The sequence below is a fragment of the Rhynchophorus ferrugineus genome, unplaced genomic scaffold, assembly GCF_030347505.1.
Source record: "Rhynchophorus ferrugineus isolate W39M unplaced genomic scaffold, kcgeb_rfMv2 rfM3, whole genome shotgun sequence".
NCBI classification, from domain to species: Eukaryota; Metazoa; Arthropoda; class Insecta; order Coleoptera; family Curculionidae; genus Rhynchophorus; species Rhynchophorus ferrugineus.
In genome coordinates this window covers 35,595,604-35,617,815 of record NW_027472582.1, presented here as the reverse complement: position 1 = coordinate 35,617,815, position 22,212 = coordinate 35,595,604, and the positions used below count along the sequence as shown (strand labels likewise).

The following is a 22,212-nucleotide window of genomic DNA, read 5'->3' as shown; positions in this document are numbered from 1 at the left end:
AAATATCTTAATGACGTGATGTTACTGTTATTTTGAATAGACTATAGTTTTTGGTCCATTGCCATTGAGACCAAATAACCATGACAAGTTACAAAACTTTATTAGTAATTAGAAATTAATATTTATTAGGAAAAAATCATCTTTAGCTATGGGTAGCATTTCTGGATGAATGTCTATATTAGTGATCATAATTTCCATATATGGAATAACACATCCACAAAATATAACTGTTATTTTTCTAAAAATATTATACTGCTTTCTAACATTACCTTAAAAATTAACCATTCTCTTAAACAACTATTACTATCAACAATGAGTGTTTCAAAATTATGGTAATATAAGGAATATAAAAGCCATGACAAAAAGTCAATAAAGAAAATGTCAACATTAAATATTATAAAGTATTTTATAATGCTATATATTGCTGTAATAAACAAAATGTATTTATTTTATACAATTATTATTTATTTATCCATAATATTGTAGCTATATTTGTTTAAACATGATATATAATTAAAAATTGTATGTATTTATTTTTCGTATGCAATGTTTATTCCAATAAAATATTATATCTGATTATTATTTGTAAAATATATTATAAAAATAATAATTAATTAAACATACAATAACATATATATAATAAGATTACAATTAACATTATATTTCATTCTTAATTACCTACAATTTAAAATTTAATCCATATTTACAGAGGTTTTAAAAATACAATCATTTAATAATAATACTAACCTGAAAACAATAAATAATAAAAATACATAAACTAACTTCTGAAGCCAGTATAATCTGAAATATAAGAAATTACTTTAAATATATCTGTTTTTGTTTATATATTACCTGTTAAGTTTTATTCTAGCTCCACTTAAGCTCGACATATCGTCTTTAAGAACAAATTCACGAATCCCTTTAAAAAATTCCAGAATGTAATCGTTCCAATCGAACCGATTTTCGATGCTAAAGTCAAGTTCAAAACATTTAGATTTATCTGACTCTTTAACAATTTTAACCAGTTCAGATGTCGATGAGCTTTTGAAATCCCACTGATTCGTTGAAAAGAAACTTCCTTCGTACAAAGCTCTATTGAATTTTCTTGTCAGTTTCAACATACTAAAAATTTTAAAATGTACGTGTTATACAAAATGATGAAAATGAAAATTAACCAAAATAACAGTGAACTCACGTCATCATGATGTAGAATGTATTGTCTATAGCAATTTGTAAAATCGTTTTAAACTAAGATAATGTATCTACTACTTATTTTATTTTAGTTAAAAATGGATGGAATATCTTTGAACGTGTAAGAGAATCAACCTATAAAATTCATCTGGTTGTCAAATATTTGCAAAATTCTTCTAAATTATTCTCATTAGTGATGATTATCAGAAGTTATAAACCGGCAAATGTTGTTTTGCACTTTGCTTATTTTGATAAATTTCAAATCGCGACTTAGTACTTGTGATTACTCTGATCTGTAAAATACGTTGGAGGTGTAAATTCTATTAAATATTAAGTTGCTGCAGTTTTGTTGGAAAATTTTAATCTTTATCAAGGAAGATTTGTTCAATTTCAATTTGTGCATTTACACAATACTTCAAAATAGAACATTAAGCCACTCTTGGCAAGGCTTTAATAAAAATATACACAGTACATGACTGAATAATATAAAGTATTACTTCTTCTTCCATTGTGTTCCTCCGATGTCGCAAAGATTACAATAGACATTTGGGTTTTGAGTGACTCAATGCTGACAATTACCAAGACAAGGTGATGAGAGTGAAAACAACTAAAAAGGTGTGTATATAATTAATAGAGAATAACTGCAGAATATCATATTGCAGAGTGTGGAAGATTTGTGTGTATAAATATTTGTGTAATTATTCAGAATTAGTATTAGGGCGTTAAGAGAATGCATAAGAGAAAGTATAATTTTGCAGATATTGCAAATGCATTAAGGAAAATGCAGTGATTAAATCCAATTTTATAAAGGAAATTGTACCCAGATGGTAACAACAGAAGGAAACAAGAATTAAGCATATATAAGTAATTATGCTTTCTAACGAAAGAAAAACATAATACTTGAAACATACAAGTGTTAGTTAAGCGGATTAGGTCTTCAGAGAAAACCGCTGAATAAAAAATGGACCTAAAACTCTACCTCATGTAGAAAGAGTTATAGAAAAGGGTATTATATATATATATATATATATATATATATATATATATATATATATATATATATATATATATATATATCTATATAATAGAAGAACTGTAACTGTATTAATATATGCATTAAAAGTACTATAATGTTAAAATAAATTATATGTCATAACATTATTTTTATTTCATTATTCTATTTGCATTATAATTTTTACTATAAGCAAAGCCAAAATAATTTAAAAAACAAAGTGGATGTGGCAACGTTGCAATGTTTTGACGTCAAAACTTTAGATGACTTTAGCTAATTCTTTTATTGAATAGACTATATATGTGTTATATGGCATGGCTAATACGTCTCGTTTATATAAATATAGGACTGAATCTATTATAATATCGTTTGTAATTAACTAAAGTTTTTGTTTATTTGGTTTGTGTAAACTGGTGCAGCTGGTCGGTTTTCCGAATAGACTAACCAAATGATTAACCGGAATTAACACAACAGGCGCAAAAAGGAACAACTGATTGAAGGTATTCAAAATCCCCTAGCCATGAACTTTTGCAATTAGGGAACATCCATATTTCGGAAAACACCTTTACTCCATAAATTACAGGTACAACCATCCCTGTTCAGGATATAGGGCTTCCACAGGCAGGCTGAAATTGCTATAAACTAACTTAGAGTAATGAAATTTTGACAGAATCTTGCAATTAAGATATTATGACCCCCATTATATAGATTATTATTATATTAAGATATTATTTTTGGGATAAACAGTGCAATTCAGAAGATCAAAGGTAAACTGGTGGGCGAAGGTTCAATCGATATTAATAACACATTAAGATATCAGGCCTATAAATTATTTTTAAAGGATTTACAACAGATGGTGTAACTGTTTATTGAATCCTATTTTGTACATTAGTAAGTAACTTCATGTTGAAGCCTCTGTGACAGATTTCACGTTTCAGTGCGTATCACTTCTGCGAAATGTATACAAAACATTTTTTCAGAGCATTGAAAATGTCTGAATTTATACCGAATAACTAGTATTTGCGGAAATATTTACTATTTTACTTCATTTTCAAGAAAATGGCCGCTGAAGGTCATCGAATGCTGTGTGAAGCTTGTATTCCAAAACTGATTTCGACGTTTAAACGTGGCGATTTTGACATTACAGAGGAAGTCACTTAATAAAGTAATTGTCTACATGTCACATATACAATAGTTTATTTATTATCTACTGACCAGATTATTGAACCACTAGAGGTAATAATAACAAAAAAGTGTAATTCATTAATGTTAGCAATATACTTACGGATATGTCATTTTGATGAAAAATGACTTTTTATTTTGTAAGCCTTTATACTTTAATTATTATTTACAAACTTTTGTTAATTTTTAAAAGGTGGTAATAATAAACTGAGTGATTTTTTACCAGCTTGGAGGTTATTCACGAATGATACTCCTTTTGCATCCCAACACACTGCACCCTAAATATGAACTTTCTCGAAATCGAACATTATGGCATAGCAATTGATCATGAAACTTTGATTATGATTATGATATAAAAAACTAAATTTTAAAAGTGCGTTAAGTTTTTTGTTATACAGTTATACATAAAAGTAGCACGTAAATTGTGTCAAGATCATGAGAATAATTTAAGATCCTTATAACGTAATGTTAAAGTTACAGTGAACAGATAGCACAATTATTAACAAGACCAGGATTCATAGGATGATTTAATAAAAATAATATTATGATATGCATGTGCATATGCTACTGGTATTGCATCGGCTAGAGATTGCTCTGTGATCTGAGAGGTGAAATGTTAACAATGGAAACGAGTGGGATATTTAAAAATAGGCGCCAAGAAGGGTTTTATACATGTTTTGTAATAGATAAAATCTATCAGTGTCGTTTTGTTTCGCCGTTCAACAATTCGTCTCTTCTTTCTCAGAATAAAACAGTTTTTATAGTAAATTAATAGTTATTTTTGCGTTTAAAACCCGTTCCCATTTTAAAACTCATATAATTAGCATACCCTTACATTGATTTTTATAATTTAGATATTTATATACGCTCAGCCAAACACTTACCCTATTTTTAAAAAATATTGCCGTCACAAAGGAGCGTATGATTTTAAATAGTTAAAGTTTATAAGGAAAAAAAAGCATATGGAACTGAAATGTATATATAACAGACACTCCAAAATAAATTCATAGTGTTTTAAGTCATCGTGTCGATCGGACGTGTGTGCAACTCGTGTTGATAGTGAGAGTGAAATATTTCTTTTTATCTGTAACACACGTTGATAATCTCGCTACAGGAATACGCATTTATTTGTACTCGTATCTAACAATAATTTTTTAAGCAAATACTTGTAGTGCAAGATAATGAGAAAAACGAACAGCGATCTTCAGAATTAAATAAGGTTATGGTATGCCAAAACAATCCGTTTCTAATACAAGAAAGTCAATAAAAACATGAAAATACATTATTAGAGCAAATGATTGCAATTAACGCAACCCAGCCAAATTAAATTGACAAACTAATATTAAGGGTCACAAACCACCGAAATACGAATGCGGAAATTCAATACGGTTTCAGACTCAAAACTAGTACGAAAAACATACAAATTTAAGAAAAAAATATTCAATATTACACCGATTATGAAGAAGTAATAAAATAAGGGAATACAAAATCAAAAAAATAAAAAACGGATAGTAGCAAGTTCACTTAGAATTTTCATTCAAGGTCAATGGACAAGCTCTAACCTATCAAAGAATAAAACAATCTAAAATACCACTATTACGATAATACATTTGATAATAAGTAACAGTATCATACAAAGTAACCGCGTTACTTTGAATGATATTATTAAGAATATATTCAAGATAAATGTTTCAGATACATTGGAATATCGATGTCTACATGATATTATACGCAACTACAATGTTGATTATTTACTTTTGAGGACAAATAAAATGGATCCACTACCAAAGGAACCACGGGTTGTCAAGAAAAAAGTTTTAAAATCGTAGATATCACCAACATTTTAAAAAAGACCAAATAAGAGAGTTATATTGTGCCCAAAGCCAGTGCATTATTCAACTGACATTTGATGATATATAAAACATTAAGGAAATATTTTTAATTCTACTAATTGCAGCTCTAAAGGCAAAGAGTGAATTGCTTCACAAAAAACTGCATTTTTACCCCAATGTAAAAAGTGGATATATGGATCTTTGGACGTAAGTATTTTTATTAAAAAATTGAAGAACAAATATTATAGGACCCCCTGCAAAGGTTAAGTAGGTTGCGGTGAAGCACATCCAGTAAACTATCACTTCATATCTGGAAGTGACTCTGACATCAAACAAAAAAAAGAGAAATGAAGATTTAACTTTAGAGGATGTTTTGGGGACATTTTTCGCTACATCCAACATCTAGATGTCGCTACTTTTATTTTATTAGTTGCTTCAATCACTGTGTTAAGAGCCTCGACGGGATCTAATTGGCTTACTTCGTTTCTATGGTGCATTTATTGTGTATTTATTTCGGGCGCCATTTTTATAGATTAAGGGAGCTCTGAAGAAAAGTATTGCTTTGTCCAACATCCAGGTTGGATTAAATCGCCCATTCAAGTAATTTGATTGGTCAATTTAAATCTCCATTATAGGCACCTGTAAAGAAAACATTTTGCTGTGAAGACATTTGATTGGCTCTTTGGATAAAGTTTGGCACGTGTCTGCCCTGACGTCAGGTTTAATTGACCTATAAAATTTAAATAAAAGCAATGTAATTTCTGAAATAAATTTATTAAATAAAATTCAATGAATGAAATAAATATAATCTGTAAAACTGGACTTATGTGTAAAATATAAATATAGTATAAAAAATAAATATATCTATAAAATATAAATATTATAAACAAAGAACTTTCGAACAAATCAAAAGTATCTCTTTTCTGTTTTCCCTTTTTCATATTTATTTAGGGGAATCAATTTAATAGGGTTTATTAGAGATCTGGCTTTTTGTTTTCTTATACTGAAAGCAAACTTGAGGCTTTCTCTGTTAAAATTCTGTTTACCTGCTTTATCCAAAAGTAAATGGTGCATATTATTTTTAACGTTCTATCTGGAAATTATTAAATAGGGTACAATTAAATGGTATTGAATTTACATTTTTTTTTTAATGTTTGACAAATAATATGTTATATTACTGACGTGGCAATATCGTGAGATAAAATAAAAAGGATAGTTCTAAGAATTACTGATAAAACAATTTTGTGGGGCATGTGATATTACCTTGCCTCGTTTGTTTATATATGAATATCTGCAATTGAAGGTATAAAGTGAAACTGCAATTTCTCAACTAATGGTAATACACCCCCGTTAACGTGGAATTAATCCTCTTCACAATTGTAAAGGCAAATGAGATGAAAAAAGTTAACTTATAAGCGCTTTAAGTGATTTTTCAAACATACTAGCCAAAGGATATATATTTTTTAAACCATGAACTCTAATAGACTCAAAAAAAATTCCAAGTTACCTTGATTAAGAAGCCTTAATATATCTTAATATATAAGCCAATAGATCTATTCATATAATTACACATTTTTTTCTTTAATGAAATGAACCCTCTCAAGGTAATTACTAAATTTTTAGTTCACTTTATCAAATTTGTTCGTATTTGGGCATTAAAATATAAGCCTTATTTACTTCCTGAATCGCTTTGCACCAAAATTTCTTTGATGGTGAATCCAGTCAGTTTGGGATTTTTAACATTATCAACCATTTTTTAAAAACAGTTAAACACTTCTTCGAAGTAAAACGGTTCTGCATTTCTTTAATATCTGTGCATCCGGTTACACAACACTTTCTAGATCGAGAATTCACTTTACTTATTGTACTACCGTCTTATAAATACTAATGAACTAATAACTTAATCCCTAAACGTTATAAAAACATGTTGGGGTAAGTTTATTTATTTAATATCATATAAAATATCAAATATTTATTTTTTAATTTTATAAATTAATGTACTTCCGAAAGAAGCTATGCAAACGGTGATATATTTTTATGCTTGTATCAATTATTTGATAGTTGAACAACCACTGAAATAATAGCTACTGAATGCAGACTTTTTAAGAAAGTATTAAGCGAACTGCAATACACTAGGCATTTAGTGCAAAGCAATTCAGGGCTTAAATAGTGCTTATTACCCAAGTAAGAACACATTTGCTAAAGTGTATCAGTACATTCAATACTAACACATGTATTAACAGTAGTTGGGAAATTTCAACTTGACTCTATACCTGCAATTCCAGATTTTCCTATACGAACAAACGAGGCAAGGCAATCTCTTGCCCCAGAATATTGTCTTATCATACTGTAAGTTGGTCTTTGAGCTATCTGTTTTATTTTATTCCGCGATATTATCACATCTATGATGTATGTAACACATTTTTTTGTCAAATATCTTCAAAAAATGTAAATTTACGTTTTACGTTTTTTGAAGTTTTGAACGTTTTAACTGTATACTACATAATGATCTTTCAGAAAAATATTAAATATAATAATGTACGCCATATAATTTTGGATAAAACAGGTAAACCTAATTTTAACAGGGAAAGACTCAGAGACTCAATTTATTTATTTATTTTAATTGAATTTTATTTCATAAATTTATTGCATAGATTACATTGTTTTTTATTGATCAATTATACGTGATGCCAGAGCTGTCACGTGCCAAACTCTATAAAAAAACACTCAAATATCTTCACAGCAATATGTTTCTCTTACAGGTACCTATAACGGAGATATAAATTGACCAATCAAATTACTTGAATGGCCAATATAACCCCATCTGGATGTTCTTTTCTCGAGACACCACTAATGATCTATTGATTATCTCTATTACCGATAATGGGAACATTCTATATGTCACTTCACAAGTGTCACTGTTACTGTCATCACTAGTTTCATTATCAAGGATCGACTGGTTGGTTGCCAAATATTTAAGGGTGCGTTCAGAAATATATTCTGTGATTAAAAGTGTTAAATATCGATTAAAAGTAGTGGACATTGTTATCGAACCATGATTAGAATATATAATGTATTAAATGTTGAAGATAAATGCGATCGAGTAAACATTTGCCAATAATAGAGTCGAAATATGTACTGATTGTTCTTGTTAAAGCATACTTTGCAAATGTATTTAACATTTGTTATTATTTTGCCACAAAAGCGCGATTTAGCGCGAGAGACCAACTGTTCTATATTTTCTCATTATATAATTCTTCCCTGGGCTTCCACTAATATTTAGAAATTAAAATTAGCTAAACCGGTCCAATTGTATTTGAGTTGTAGCGAGACCAACGAGACGAAGAGACAGTAATTCATTTTTATATATACAGAACATGGCCTTTTATTATATTTTTCTTAGGTTCTTTGAAAATTTTATCAATTTTTAGTTTAGTTAGTTACTTACTTGATAAACATAATTGCTATAAACATAATGGATTAACATTTTGAAGTATATTGGTATATATTCAAAGTCACCACGAGCATTGTATTGGGAAAATATCTTTTTTCAAGGGAACCAAACCACGCAAATGTGTATAATAACATGTCAATTGAAAAGTCCCCGGCCTGAAAATAGGTGGCGCTACTAGAATTAAATCAATATGTGTTTTAGTTAGTCTTAACCCTCAAAAGATGCGGGTATGCATTTAACAGCTGTCGGATCATTAGTTTGTGAATTATAGCATTGTGAGTTGCGTGTTGATAAAATATTGCTTTTTGAAGGGAAAAAATACAATTGAAGCAAAAACTTGGCTTGATGCCGAGTTTCCGGACACTGCCTCATGAAAATCAACCATCAAGGATTGGTATGCTAAGTTTAGACGTGGTGAAATGAGCACTGAAGACAGTGAACGCAGTGGACGCCGAAAAGAGATTGTTACCGACGAAAACATAAAAAATCCACAAAATGATTTTGAATGACCGTAAATTGAAATTGAATGAAATAGCCTCTCACAATAGCCAGACACTCTAAAGATATTAACTGAACGTGTACATCATAGCATTCACGAATATTTGGATATGAGAAAGCTCTGTGCAAAGTGGGTGCCCCGCGAGCTCACTTTTCACCAAAAACAACGACGAGTTGATGATTCGGAGCAGTGTTTGAAGATGATCAAGCGTAATAAATCTGAGTTTTTGCATCGATATATGACTGTGGATGAAACATGGCTCCATCATTTCACTCCGAAGTCCAATCGACATTCATCCGATGGGCTACACAACGAACTCGCGTGGAATGGCTCCGAATGGCGTCTGTATTTTGGGATTCGCATGGAATAATTTTCATTGACCACCTTGAAAAAGGAAGGACCATCAACAGCGACTATTACATAGCATTATTGGACCGTTTGAAGGCCGAAATCGCCGATAAATGGCCCCATTTGAAGAAAAAGAAAGTGCTGCTTCACCAAGACAATGCACCGTGTCACAAGTCAGTGAAAATGATGGCAAAAATCCATGAATTGGGCTTCGAATTGCTTCCTTATCCACCGTATTCTCGAGATCTGGCCCCCAGCGACTATTTCCTGTTTCAGATCTCAAAAGAATGCTCGCTGGAAAGAAATTTTGGCGATCGCCAAAACTGAGGCCTATTTTGAAGCAAAGGAAAAATCGTACTACAAATTTGGCATCGAAAAGTTGGAGGGTCGCTATAATCAGTGTATCACCCTTGAAAGGAATAATGTTGAATAAAGAAACTAATTTTGCCAAAAAACGTGTTTTACTATTGTATGCCGGTGACTTTTCAATTGACCTGTTATATAAATGTTACTTTTAACTTTAGTTGAGATTTTCATCAGTCGGCTTACTTGTGAAATAATGCAGGGATAACAAAATAGTATAAATAAATTAATTTGTAAATTAAGATTATGGTAAGCGTTTTTAATGCATTTTAAAAAGATTTTCAAAAAAAATCTAGGGGAATTTCACTCATTCCCCTCCACTTTAGTATTCTATAAATTAACGAATCATAAAATGACTTGACAACATGCTATCTCTAGCTTTCATATAATATAATAAAATGACATTATAATTACATTGGCTTTTGTCCACTAAGATATAAATAGAGGTCCAATAAAGTTGATGGTATCGTGTGATGAAAGAATGAACTAACTTTATGCAAGTTCCGATATTTCGTGAATGAAAAACCTGGATACCACGTAAGATATTTTGTTGGATATACAGTCATATTTCTCGTAGTAATTATACCAAAATGTTTCCATGTAATTGGATTCATTTGACTACTGGTACAATTGTATACTTTCACAGAATTCGGCCTAAAATAACAAATGTATGGTATTATATTTATAATGGTTCTAACAATATATATACTAACCTGGATATTCCTACATACCAAGCAGCAGTAATAACAAGATTAACAACTATATCTACAGGTATCAATTCCATATTACAGCTATCATCACAAATAATAGATTTGATGGTACCACGACCACATTCCATTAATATACCCGTAATACCGCTTATATTATCCACCCAACCTGGGTACGGCTCTTTCCATGCTGCTGTAACTTAAGAAAATATTAATACAATTTTACGAAAAAATAATTTTTCTGTTTAAATAATTTTGTGCAGATTTTTAGTAGGACAATTTTACGTGAGATTATGTCTTAAATCTCATGTTTCTCAGAATAATGGAGCTTACGATAATGGCAAATTCAACACTGCATTCCAAACACTAGAAATCAATTTATACTGTTACTAATGCTGAAATTGAGTCTTATGAAAATATAAACATATCATCTGTTACTTATATTATTTTACTCAGCAACCAAAATGATGAAAAGCATATTTTTAACATAAAATCTCTTGACTTTTTAGATCCAAATCCTGGGAGAACTAATTAAAATATCAAGTAAGAAAAACAAGTCAAAATAGAAAATATTTTCCTGCATGTCTCCTAAACATGGACAATGTGCTTTTCTATTTGGTGCTTGCATGTATTTTATTGGATGCTTGCATAAGCAATATCTATTAACACAAATGCGAGGCATCAAAATAAGCAACTGTCAATCAACCTAAATTAACCGGTGCACTTCAAAGACTATGATTTGCAAGAAATATTGGACAAAACCCCGCTCAAACTCTCAGACTTAGCAGTTAATGAATCAACTATTTCAAGAGATGACATGCTGATGACTCATTATATGCCAGGGGAAATGATTAAAAGAAAGAAAAATAGCCAGAAAATAGCTTCATGGCTAGTTTTACTGTATATATAGTTGAGTGAACAAGGTGTAATATATTACGCGCTGCTCAAACTGAATGAAAACATTACTGAAAATGTCCACCTATGTCATTTGAATATGTCATGTTGTTGTTCTTCTCAGTGGTAAAGGACGGTCATCCTACTATTGCGATAGTCGTGGGTTCGAATACTGCTGGGGCATGGTCGTAAATTTATGTTTGTGCTTATTTAACATTTGTGATTGTCCTTAGGCAAGAGTACAAAATCCGATAAGGAAAATGATCCGTCACGCCAGTAACCAGTCTGGATAAGACCGGATGTCTTCTGGAATCATTTCTAAGTTAGTCACTCGCCAGTCTTAATGCCGACGACCGTGGTTCGGAGCCCACGTAAAACTGTAGGTCCAGTCCAGATAAACCCCCGTTAGTAAATAGGAGACTTTAATATATTTGAAAAAAGACCATTAATAGCGAGTAACACTTGAATGACATAATGTCGCAACTGTAATAAGAATTATTGTCACAACCAGCATACTCACCAAATATCTCTTGTCTAATTATCATTTGTTTACTCGATTCAGCATGATTTAGCTACCACACGATTTTTAAATGCCGACAAAGTGCGAAGATGAATCGGTTATGAGATTCATTCTAAGCCAACGTCATTCTTTCGACACAATTTCGCTATATTACCAGAAATATATGAAAATGATGAAAAAATAACAATGGAAACTATGTTGAGGAATATATTTTCTATAAATATTAGCGTTGAACTATCGACTGGAAACGACGACATGACTATCGAATGTTTAGATATTGACTAAATTTTACTATCGACTGATTCAGTCGTTATTTTCGATCCGACTCATTTTTTTCACTCGACTGATATTTAACATTCCGGCTTTGCCGTCCTAGCCGCGAGCTTGAAAATAACGTGCCGAATTTATGTTTAACACATTTATATAGTCTATACAAAGATATTTTGTACATACGTCATCAAGATGATTAATGTGTCGTCTTAAAATCAGACAATATTTTCCTTCTCATTTTATTCCCGTTAAAAAGAGACACAATGCTGTCTGATAAGTTCGAACTTGTAACCGAAATAACCTGCCAAAGTCGTCCGGTTGTCAAACGTATGCAAAATTCTTCAAAACAATAGTGTTAAGAGGTTATAAACCGGCAAACGTTGTTTTAATGTTTTACTCGTTTTGATAAATTTCAAATCATTACTTATGACTGAAAATTCCGAAGCCAAACAGAACCGATTGCGTGTCTAATCAGCTACTTTAAACAGGAACGAGATAACGGAAGCCCTCTCTTGGCAGTAAAATTCGTTAGAGAGGTAAGCATTTTTACTGATAAATATTAACTTGGTGCAATTGTTATTGAAAATATTTTTAGCATATTACAGCTGCACTGAATATTAGTATGGACAAGTCACTGAACTATCTCAAAAAATGAAAAATATAATCTTGAATTCACCAAAAAAAACCTCCTCATACGAAGCGCGTGACGAATCAAAATCAGCTTAATGTTAGTTCTATCAGAGAAATTAAATATATTAAATGTATAAAAACAGTGAGCATTTTTTCAATATAACCATACTTTAATATAATTATTTCAAAGAAAACTATCGAAGAGATCTAATGGAACTTTGATATTGCTTTTAAAAGAATACAATATTTAAAAACATATAATAAAATGAAGGAAGATTTATAAATTTAAATTAATATTAAATTAGATTAAACATGGATATTTCAGAGTGGGGCTAGTATACCCAATGGTTACTCATGGCAAGATGATAATAAAAATAGTGTTATGACAACAAAAGTTGATAGAAAAAAGTAAACATTGGAATAGAAATTTAAACTAGAAAATTAGAACAGAGTTACGATAAGCAGCGATTTGAAATCTATCAAACCAAGCAAAGCATTAAAATAACATTTGCCGGTTTATAACCTCTTATTACTATTGTTTTGAAGAATTTTTTACATACCTTTGACAACCGGACGACTTTGGCAAGTTAGTTCAGTTACACGTTTGAACTTATCAGACAGCATTGTGTTTGTGTCTCGAACTAGAATAAAATGAGAAGTAAATTACTGTTTGATTCTAAAACGAATTTATAAATTGCAGCAGACAATACATTAAACATCTTGATGACGTATGTACAAAACTCCTTTGGATAGACCATACTGAAATGTACTTTTAAGTCCTTCGATAATATAATTCTACTATAATGTTAAAATAAGTTATATTTGATAACAGTATTTTTGTTTAATTATTTTATTTAGATTAGAATTTTGTTGTTTGTCAAAGCCAAACTGAACAAAAACTCAGAGTTGATACGGCAAAATTGTAACGTTTTGACGTCACAAATTTAAATGACGTGTTCTTCTTTGGATATACTCTAATTAATATATATGGTTTTATGTCTTGTTTGTAGTATGATTACAAATAGCTATAATAATGTACATTAATATAACATAATTTTAGAACTCTATTTTCCAACATTATTTATTGATATACGATGGTAAAAAAAGCAAAATTTTGATTAGTAAATAGAAAAATTATTTGGACTATATTTAAGACCTATATTTAAAACTATAACTAGACCTTGACAACTATTGTCTTCTCTCGCTGTTTATTCAAGCCTTCTAAATGTTAAAACTTCGTTCATTCAAGTTCCAACGAATAATAATCTTAAAATATCCTTTATTAACGAAAAATAAAAATATTTGTATTTAAAAATGGTGGTACACAAAATGGTACACCACTCCTCTTTGAAATTGAACCAAATAAATGAAATTAAAAAAAATACACCATTCAAAATGAAACTATTATTCTGAAGATATTAAATTACAGCAATTTTCTCTTTCCTTTTCTTTCCCAGTTCGAAAAGAAATATGCACATCTCCATCATATTTATGGCACGGTTGAAAAAGAAATGTAAGAATATGTTGGAATGATATAGAAATAAACCAATTACTTTTTTTATATTATGTCATTGTTACTATCTGAATATTAAAATATGATTCACTATCATTGGGATCACTATTCCATTCCTTTTTTCACACTGCCACACGCCAATTTAAAATTATTTAAAATTAACTGATTTGTACAGCACAGAGAATTAAGCAATTCTCGCCATCTTTTCCTCTCTCAAAATTAGTACAGAAAGGAATTCGTACATCTCCATCTTTAATCACGAATAGAAAACAGACGAAGCCGGCATATTACTGAAATAGTGATCACTATTTCCAGTCGTTAGTTTTTTTACTATCGACTAGTTCGACTGTTTCGATTATTTTCAATCGATAGCTCCCAAAACTAATAAATATGTAATTCTCAATAGATCCTATTTTAAAATCGAAAAATCCTCAGAATACATGTAAGTATGTAATAAAACATCATGGAAACCTATACGAACAAGACATGAAAAAGATGAAAAAAATAATGGAAAATATTTTGATGAATGTATTTTGTATAAAAATGTAATACCCAATAAATCAATTGCTAACATATTTCGCGACTACATTCCAATGTCCTGATTGTTTATAAGTTTAAAACGCATCTAAAAATTAAGTCATACACCCCGGATAAAATAAAGATTTCAATAAAAAATACTTTATGGCAAATATTTACAATATTAAATAACTACTTATAGACTTTCCTTCAAATATTGTTTATACCAATATTTATATAAAATTCAACGTTTGTATTTAACCGAGATTATTACTACCATAAATTTCTTTATTCTGCATACTAGTTTAAAATTAGGATCTAGAATTATGATTACTGAAAGATTATATTAGTTTTATTTCAAGTTAAACCAGCAATGGAAAAAAGTACACAGCTGAGTGTACGAAAGTTCAGTCCGGCTTGTAAACTGTAAACAACAACTACAACTAGTAAACTGTGTAAACTACAATATAAAAGAATAGAAACATCCTGTGCAAAAATTAATAGAGAACTACTGGTCTAATGGGGAGAAGATGAACCAGTGGCAGTTCCAGTTTTTAAATATATACAGAGCCTAATAATTAATTACATTTGTTGTTTGATTCGAAGCAATCTGCTGCCGAAGCACAGCAGATACTTTTAGAAATAATGGCGATAACGACGAACTATCGTAAGAACCAAGAACAGCCTGGAGAACCAAACAAGTTTGAGGACAATGAATTATTGGAGGAGAACCCAGCTTAAATAATTTACTGCTAGGAACCTCAAGTGGTGATTATTAAAATAATTTGATTGTAATTTGGTTCATTTTTTTATTTTAAAGTGCAAAACCGGGTTAAAAATCAGTACACCGTTAAAATGACATCGAATTTTCGCAAACACGTTGAAATAAAATTGTATTTCCTTGAAGATGAAAAGTAACCAAGAAGAAAGCGTTGAAATTTGGCTTGGCCGGTTGTCCAAATAATATGGAAATAGATAAAAGTGTTCCATGTTCTAAACAAAAACTTAATTATTATTTTGAATAATTATTATTTAAAATTATTTTTATTTCGTCCTGGGAGAATTAAACCTAACATTCCTAAAATAGCATTCGGGTCGCTAAGAATAAAATACTATGGATAAACTAATACTAAAACAGACTCAAGTCTAACGGTGTTGACCAAAAACTAATAATATAAATTTATTATTCATGTCAAGGATTAGCAGTTGATGATGTAATTACATGTTTTTGTTTTCTCTTTGATGTGTTCTGTGATAAACCAAGGTTAAGGATTAAGTAAGATTATAGTTGTTAATTAACAATCTAATGCTTTTAATATGTTAATGATTCTACTGATACTTACTGATTGAAGGTCGAACAATTGCTACTGGAACTAAATTGGAATAGTTTAAAACTATTTGTTCCGCTAAAACTTTCGTAAACGTATAAGTATTTGGATGTTCGCCCTATATAAATAATCACAGTAGATATTAACTTCTTTAAAAGATATATTTAGTCGTGACTTACCAACAATATCTCTGAAATTGACTCAATGAATTCCTCAGGTAAATTTTGAATTAAATAAATAATAGTGTCAGCATTATAATTCGGTGTATATACTTTTTCCTCAATAGTTTTTCTATCAGCATTTGAAAAAGCTGTTGATATATGAACGAAGCTCTAAAATATATAATGCATATACACACATTAAGTTATAGAAATTCTGAATTACCTTTAGTTTTTTCATTTGGCTGCATATCTCTAACAAGTGTTTTGTTGCCAAGGTGTTTAACATAACAGCATCCTTCAATTTCTCATTGAACCTTCAAATAAAATTATGAAATTGCTAATTATATGCGAGTACCATATGAGTAGCAGATCGTTAAAAACTATAAACATTAGAAAACAAGGCAATTACAATGATAATTATTAACAAATATGTTAGTAATTTATTCGAAAATTTAAGAATATAAAATGGATTTGAGAGAAATATCAGTTATTCAACAAGTTCATTAATATTTTTTTATCTTAGAAATTTCCCTATTCAAATATTGGGTTTAAAAATAATAAAAAAAACAATAAGTTATTAAATGCTTTAGCTGTTCTTCATTTTTTTAGCAAATAGATAAATTGTGTGGCGGAAACTCTTAGTAGTACGATGCATTCGATGATCCAGGCCAATATTTACAATCTTCACAAGAAGTAATAAGTAAGTGAAGAACTGAATGCTACTAATAGAAATATATAAAACCCATTTGAGTGTTTCCAAATATTTTGTTGTTGCCAAGTACTGCTCATTGAATATACAATTCAAGTGGACCAATTAGAGTCGAGAGTCATTCCCAATTATCGTAACCATTGTCGTAACCAAATACACAATCTATGTTGATACTTCGCCAGGTAAACTACTGTTTTCTGTGGACCGGCGATGAAAACAATTGATAAGCCTAAGGATGAATACGCGGTCAACTTTAGCTGAACATTATATGGACATTGACCACAACATTCGTGTCGCTAGAGTCAAGGTTTTGTCAGAATATTCCACAAAACTATTTTGAGAGGAAACATCAAGAGGATTTTGATAATTTTAAACACCAAATTTATATTTACCAGAATTAAATTAAACACCAAAGACAAAACTTAGACGACCAACCTTATTTGGTACACTATCTTCTTAGTTTTGCAATTATTCAAAGGATTATGGAAATTGCCGTAACAAGTAATTGCTTAAACGATAACTTGATTAGAAGAGCTCATGCCCTGAAGATGTGGTCTATAACGATTACAAAACCTCAACTAGTTTTAGTCAATAAAAGCCACTTTAGTCCGGAAGACAATAAAAATGATTTTACTGTATACTATTACCAAGACTTTTATCCAGAATTCCTTACAATTCCTCAACACAGTTGATTTGCATATAGAATATGAAAATAATTGAATGCTAACAGGTTAATTGAAAAGTCCCCGGCCTGCTACATAAATGGCGCTACTAGAATAAAATCCATACGTTTTAGTTAGCTAACTCTCAAAAGATGTGTATATAAATTTGACAGCTGTCTGATCATTAGTTTGAGAATTATAGCATTTTGAGTGAAGCAATATTTGTTATTGTGAAAAAAATGGATAAAAAATTCGCGTGTTGATAAAATATTGCTTTTTGAAGGGCAAAAATACAGTTGAATAAAAACCTCATCAAGAGGATTCATCATCAAGAATTGGTATGCTATGTTTAGACGTGGTGAAATGAGCATCGAAGACAGTAAACGCAGTAGACGCCCACAGGAGATTGCTTCCGAGGAAAAAAATTTAAAAATCCATAAAATGATTTTGAATGGCCGTAAATTCAAACTGAATGAAATAGCATTCAATTCAAAATTTCAATTTTGCATTTTCATGCATTCAGTTCATTCATTTTTGCGTCGATATGTGACAATGGATGAAACATGGCTCCATCATTTCACTCCGAAGTCCAATCGACCGTGTCCGAGCCATCCGAGTGGACTGCACACGATGAACCCGCCCAAAGACTGGCAAGGTTATGACGTTTGTATTTTAGGATGCGCATGGATTAACTTTTATTAATTACCTTGGAAAAGGAAAGGCCATCAACAGTGACTATTACATAGCGTTATTGGGCCGTTTGAAGGACGAAATCGCCGATAAACGGCCGTTTTTGAAGAAAAAGAAAGTGCTGCTTCACCAAGACAATGCACCGTGTCACAACTCAATGAAAACGATGGTAAAAATACATGAATTGGGCTTCGAATTGCCTCCTCATCCATCGTATTCTCCAGATCTCGCCCTCAGCGACTATTTCCTGTTCTCAGATCTCAAAAGAATGCTCGCTGGGAAGAAATTTTCGTCGAATGAAGAGGTGATCGCCGAAACTCAGACCGGCTCACTCAACTCAGGCATTTTAAAGCAAAAGACAAATCATACTACAAAAATGGTATTGAAAATTTGGAGGGTCGCTATAATCAGTGTATCACCCTTGAAGGAAATTATGTTGAATAAAAAAACCAATTTTGCCAAAAAAGTTTTACTATGGCAGGCAGAGGACTTTTCAATTAATCTGTTATATTACCTATGGCATCTTTTATCGAACACTACGAATTACTTCACACTTCACGAACTAAATAACATATTCTGTATAAAATTTTAATTCAACATATTTTATTAAGACGATGAGAAAGAAACCACAGCACATAACATAATAACAGGAGTTAAAATCAATGTAAAACAATTCATGTAAATTCTTCTTATGTAAAACATATTAATCAATTAGAGGTTAAAAAATCTTAAGACTAATTTATAATAATATCTTACTTTACTGTAGCAGCGGAATGAAACACTATATCAACATTTTCAAGTAAGTATCGTAGATCCTGATCTGTTAAACCCAAATTGGGCATAGAAACATCTCCCGTTAGTACTTTAATTTTGTTCATATCCACATTTCTTCCTTTAATGATGTCGAATAGCTACAAACATATGTATTTTAGTTTTACAACATATTATTCATACATAATACTCATATAATACTAACTGGATTTTTTAGCAAGTCCTTTAAGCGCTCTTGAACAGTAACACCTGCTTTAGGTCTTATTAATAAAAATATAGAATCTATTTTCTCACATGATCTTAAGAGCTTCTCTAAAAGTGCCTTACCAACAAATCCTAAAATAAAATATTAACTTTCATAGTAATATAATTCAAATTTTATATACTCGACCATCTAATAAAATATTAGATGCTAGATTAGTCCGTACCATTTTTTAAACTTATTTAAAATAAAAAATGTTTTGATAAAAATATTGTCACTCCTATCATGTACATCATACATAGGGTGGGATACAACTTTCCATTTGAGGACAACCAAGTATTGTTAATTTTGATGGTTCCCCATTGTAACATCAATTTGTAATTAGCAGTTGTAAATTAACGCAACTAAACATCTTTTTTGAAAAAGTCAAGCCTGTCAGTGTCCCTGAGTTTTAATTACAACTAATTTCCTCCATTGTCGGGAATGTTACCTAATGCTTTTGGGCATTGATAAAGTCAACTCTCGATGATTCAACAAACGCTTAAATCAATTTACATGCTCTCAATACATTAATATTATCTATTAAAATATAACGCCTCCATTAAGATATAAATTTTGATAACATCTTCCATCACTTTCATTCAACACAAAATCGAATATGTTTCCTAACGTATAAAACATAAATTATTGTTATTTACACTTTCATAAAATAAAATATACTGAAATAGACGCTTAATAATATATTTTAGTGCGGAATGGATTCTTGGAGAGATCGATAGAATTTTCTATTACTTCCTATATATTTCTAGAGTGAAATAATTTCAACGCCAAATGAATATTTATTTTAACATTTCAATAATTATTTAACTCCTGTAATGTTTTGTGCGTTATAAAATCACATATTTTCAAATTAATTCAAAATAAGCATATTACACAAAAATATTTAATATTTAATAAAATATAATTTTAGTCAAGAAGATTTTGCAATTCGGACAAAGTCAAAAATTATATCCAACAAAATAAAAACTTAGTTAAACGCAACAAATAAAATAATGTATAGGAGCAAAATTATAAATGACTAAACCTTTACCAATTTTGGTAAGTAATGTTAAATAATACTTGTACAGAACCATTAATACATTAAAAATACTAGAGCAACATGTCTAATAATAAACGAGTAAAAATTATTGTTTAAACTTTAAACTAATAACTCTATAGCTAAATCTATAGGCGCCAATAAATGATAGAGAATTAAAATATTTTTTGTTTGTTACTTGAACCTTCTGTGGACTCTGATCTATTGTTCCCAGCATTAGATACACCTACTAACCGGTGACTAATTTTGGAACTTTATCTCTTGGTCAAGGTGTTACTTGTGAATAGAATTGATAGAAAAAATACGTTTTGTAGTAACATTTATATTCTATTTTTGTCTAATTGATTGCCTAATCTTTGATTAAAATATAGTTATATATAAAATAAGCTAAATATAATAAAACAATCCTCAAAATGAATTTACAGTCGCCATATCTCTTTAATAATTAGTATAATTTTAATATTTTACCTAATTTTTCACTCAATCGATATACATACCTGTTGCTCCGGTTATAAAGATTTTTGAGTTTTCGTAATACTTTGTTATATTGTTCATAGAACTGTCATTGATTATCTTCGATTTCATATTGTAGTGATACGTAATTTGTGGTTTACTAATTTCTAAAAATAACTGCCACGATAAATAACAAATAATTACTACTAATACAGTTAAAGTATTATATTTATAAACATATATTTTACGACATTCCAAAATTAACGACGTAAAACAATAAGTAATACTGCTATAAAATATAAAAAAGCTCCACGCATAATAATGTATTTCATTTTCCTAACGGCATAAGCAAATATTTTCATAAATTTAATAAATATTTTAGCTATGTCATCAATATTTGCACTTCCTATTTAATGGTTTGGTAGTAAGAGCCTTTAATTTTAGATGCTTATTTTCGGTTGCAATCCATAGCAAGCTGTTTTAGATTTTAATTACACTTTTTTATCTAGTGTGTATATATTACTCCTCAATTTCAATAACAAAAAAACAAAACAGGAAAACTTGTATTGTGAATACCAAAAGTTGCTGCATAATCAGGAGGATTAAGTATGAGTGATAAAATAATTATCCGCAAAGTCCAACCTCAATTTCCTTAGATTAACCATAAAATGTTTAAATATTATATTATGTATGTCATTCGTGAAATAACAGTATTAATTTATCAGAAAATAAATGTATTATTATACGATGTTGGTAAACTTATTTTAATTTAGTCTGCATACTTTATTTCTTTTTTTTTTAAATAATATCATACAGGACAGAGCAAATATAAATATGTTAAAATTATGTATATACTTCATAAATTATGCTATTTCACGGTTAACAAATTGTAGCCAAATTTTGATTTATTTTTATTCAATTAACTTATATATATATATCCTAAATTACTATTATTAATAATTAAATATACTAAGTAATCTTGATGTGAAGAAAAGTAAAATAATTAATCGTATATTTAAAATAGCACACAAATAAAAGAAACAAATATTTAATTAAACAAAGCTCTGAATAAACATACCAACTAAATCATCTTCACTTACTTAATAAACACTAAGAGAGGTCTTTTCAATAACATGAAATATAATATTCTGTAAATCTTGTTTTAATCTCTAACTGAAGTAAAATAATGTCGATAGAGAAAGTAGGAAG

General features: G+C 29.8%; 1 protein-coding gene across 2 annotated transcripts; it reads right to left on the bottom strand.

The window, feature by feature from the left end:
- Positions 1-645: 645 nt before the first annotated feature.
- On the bottom strand, positions 646-21,208 carry LOC143194369 (putative fatty acyl-CoA reductase CG5065). 2 transcript variants are annotated; one of them, XM_076401088.1, is made up of 10 exons: positions 21,048-21,208; positions 19,458-19,588; positions 19,238-19,392; positions 16,644-16,734; positions 16,439-16,591; positions 16,275-16,377; positions 10,595-10,787; positions 10,296-10,535; positions 853-1,122; positions 646-801 (listed from the first exon to the last, which is right to left on the bottom strand). In XM_076401088.1, exons 1-10 carry the CDS (start codon positions 21,133-21,135, stop codon positions 693-695), a joined length of 1,533 nt encoding a protein of 510 aa, XP_076257203.1. In that variant the 5' UTR covers positions 21,136-21,208; the 3' UTR covers positions 646-692. The 2 variants fall into 2 exon arrangements, with proteins under 2 accessions (XP_076257203.1, XP_076257201.1); XM_076401086.1 differs by lacking the exon at positions 19,458-19,588 and having other exon boundaries at positions 649-801; positions 21,048-21,181.
- Between the last annotated feature and the right edge of the window lie 1,004 nt (positions 21,209-22,212).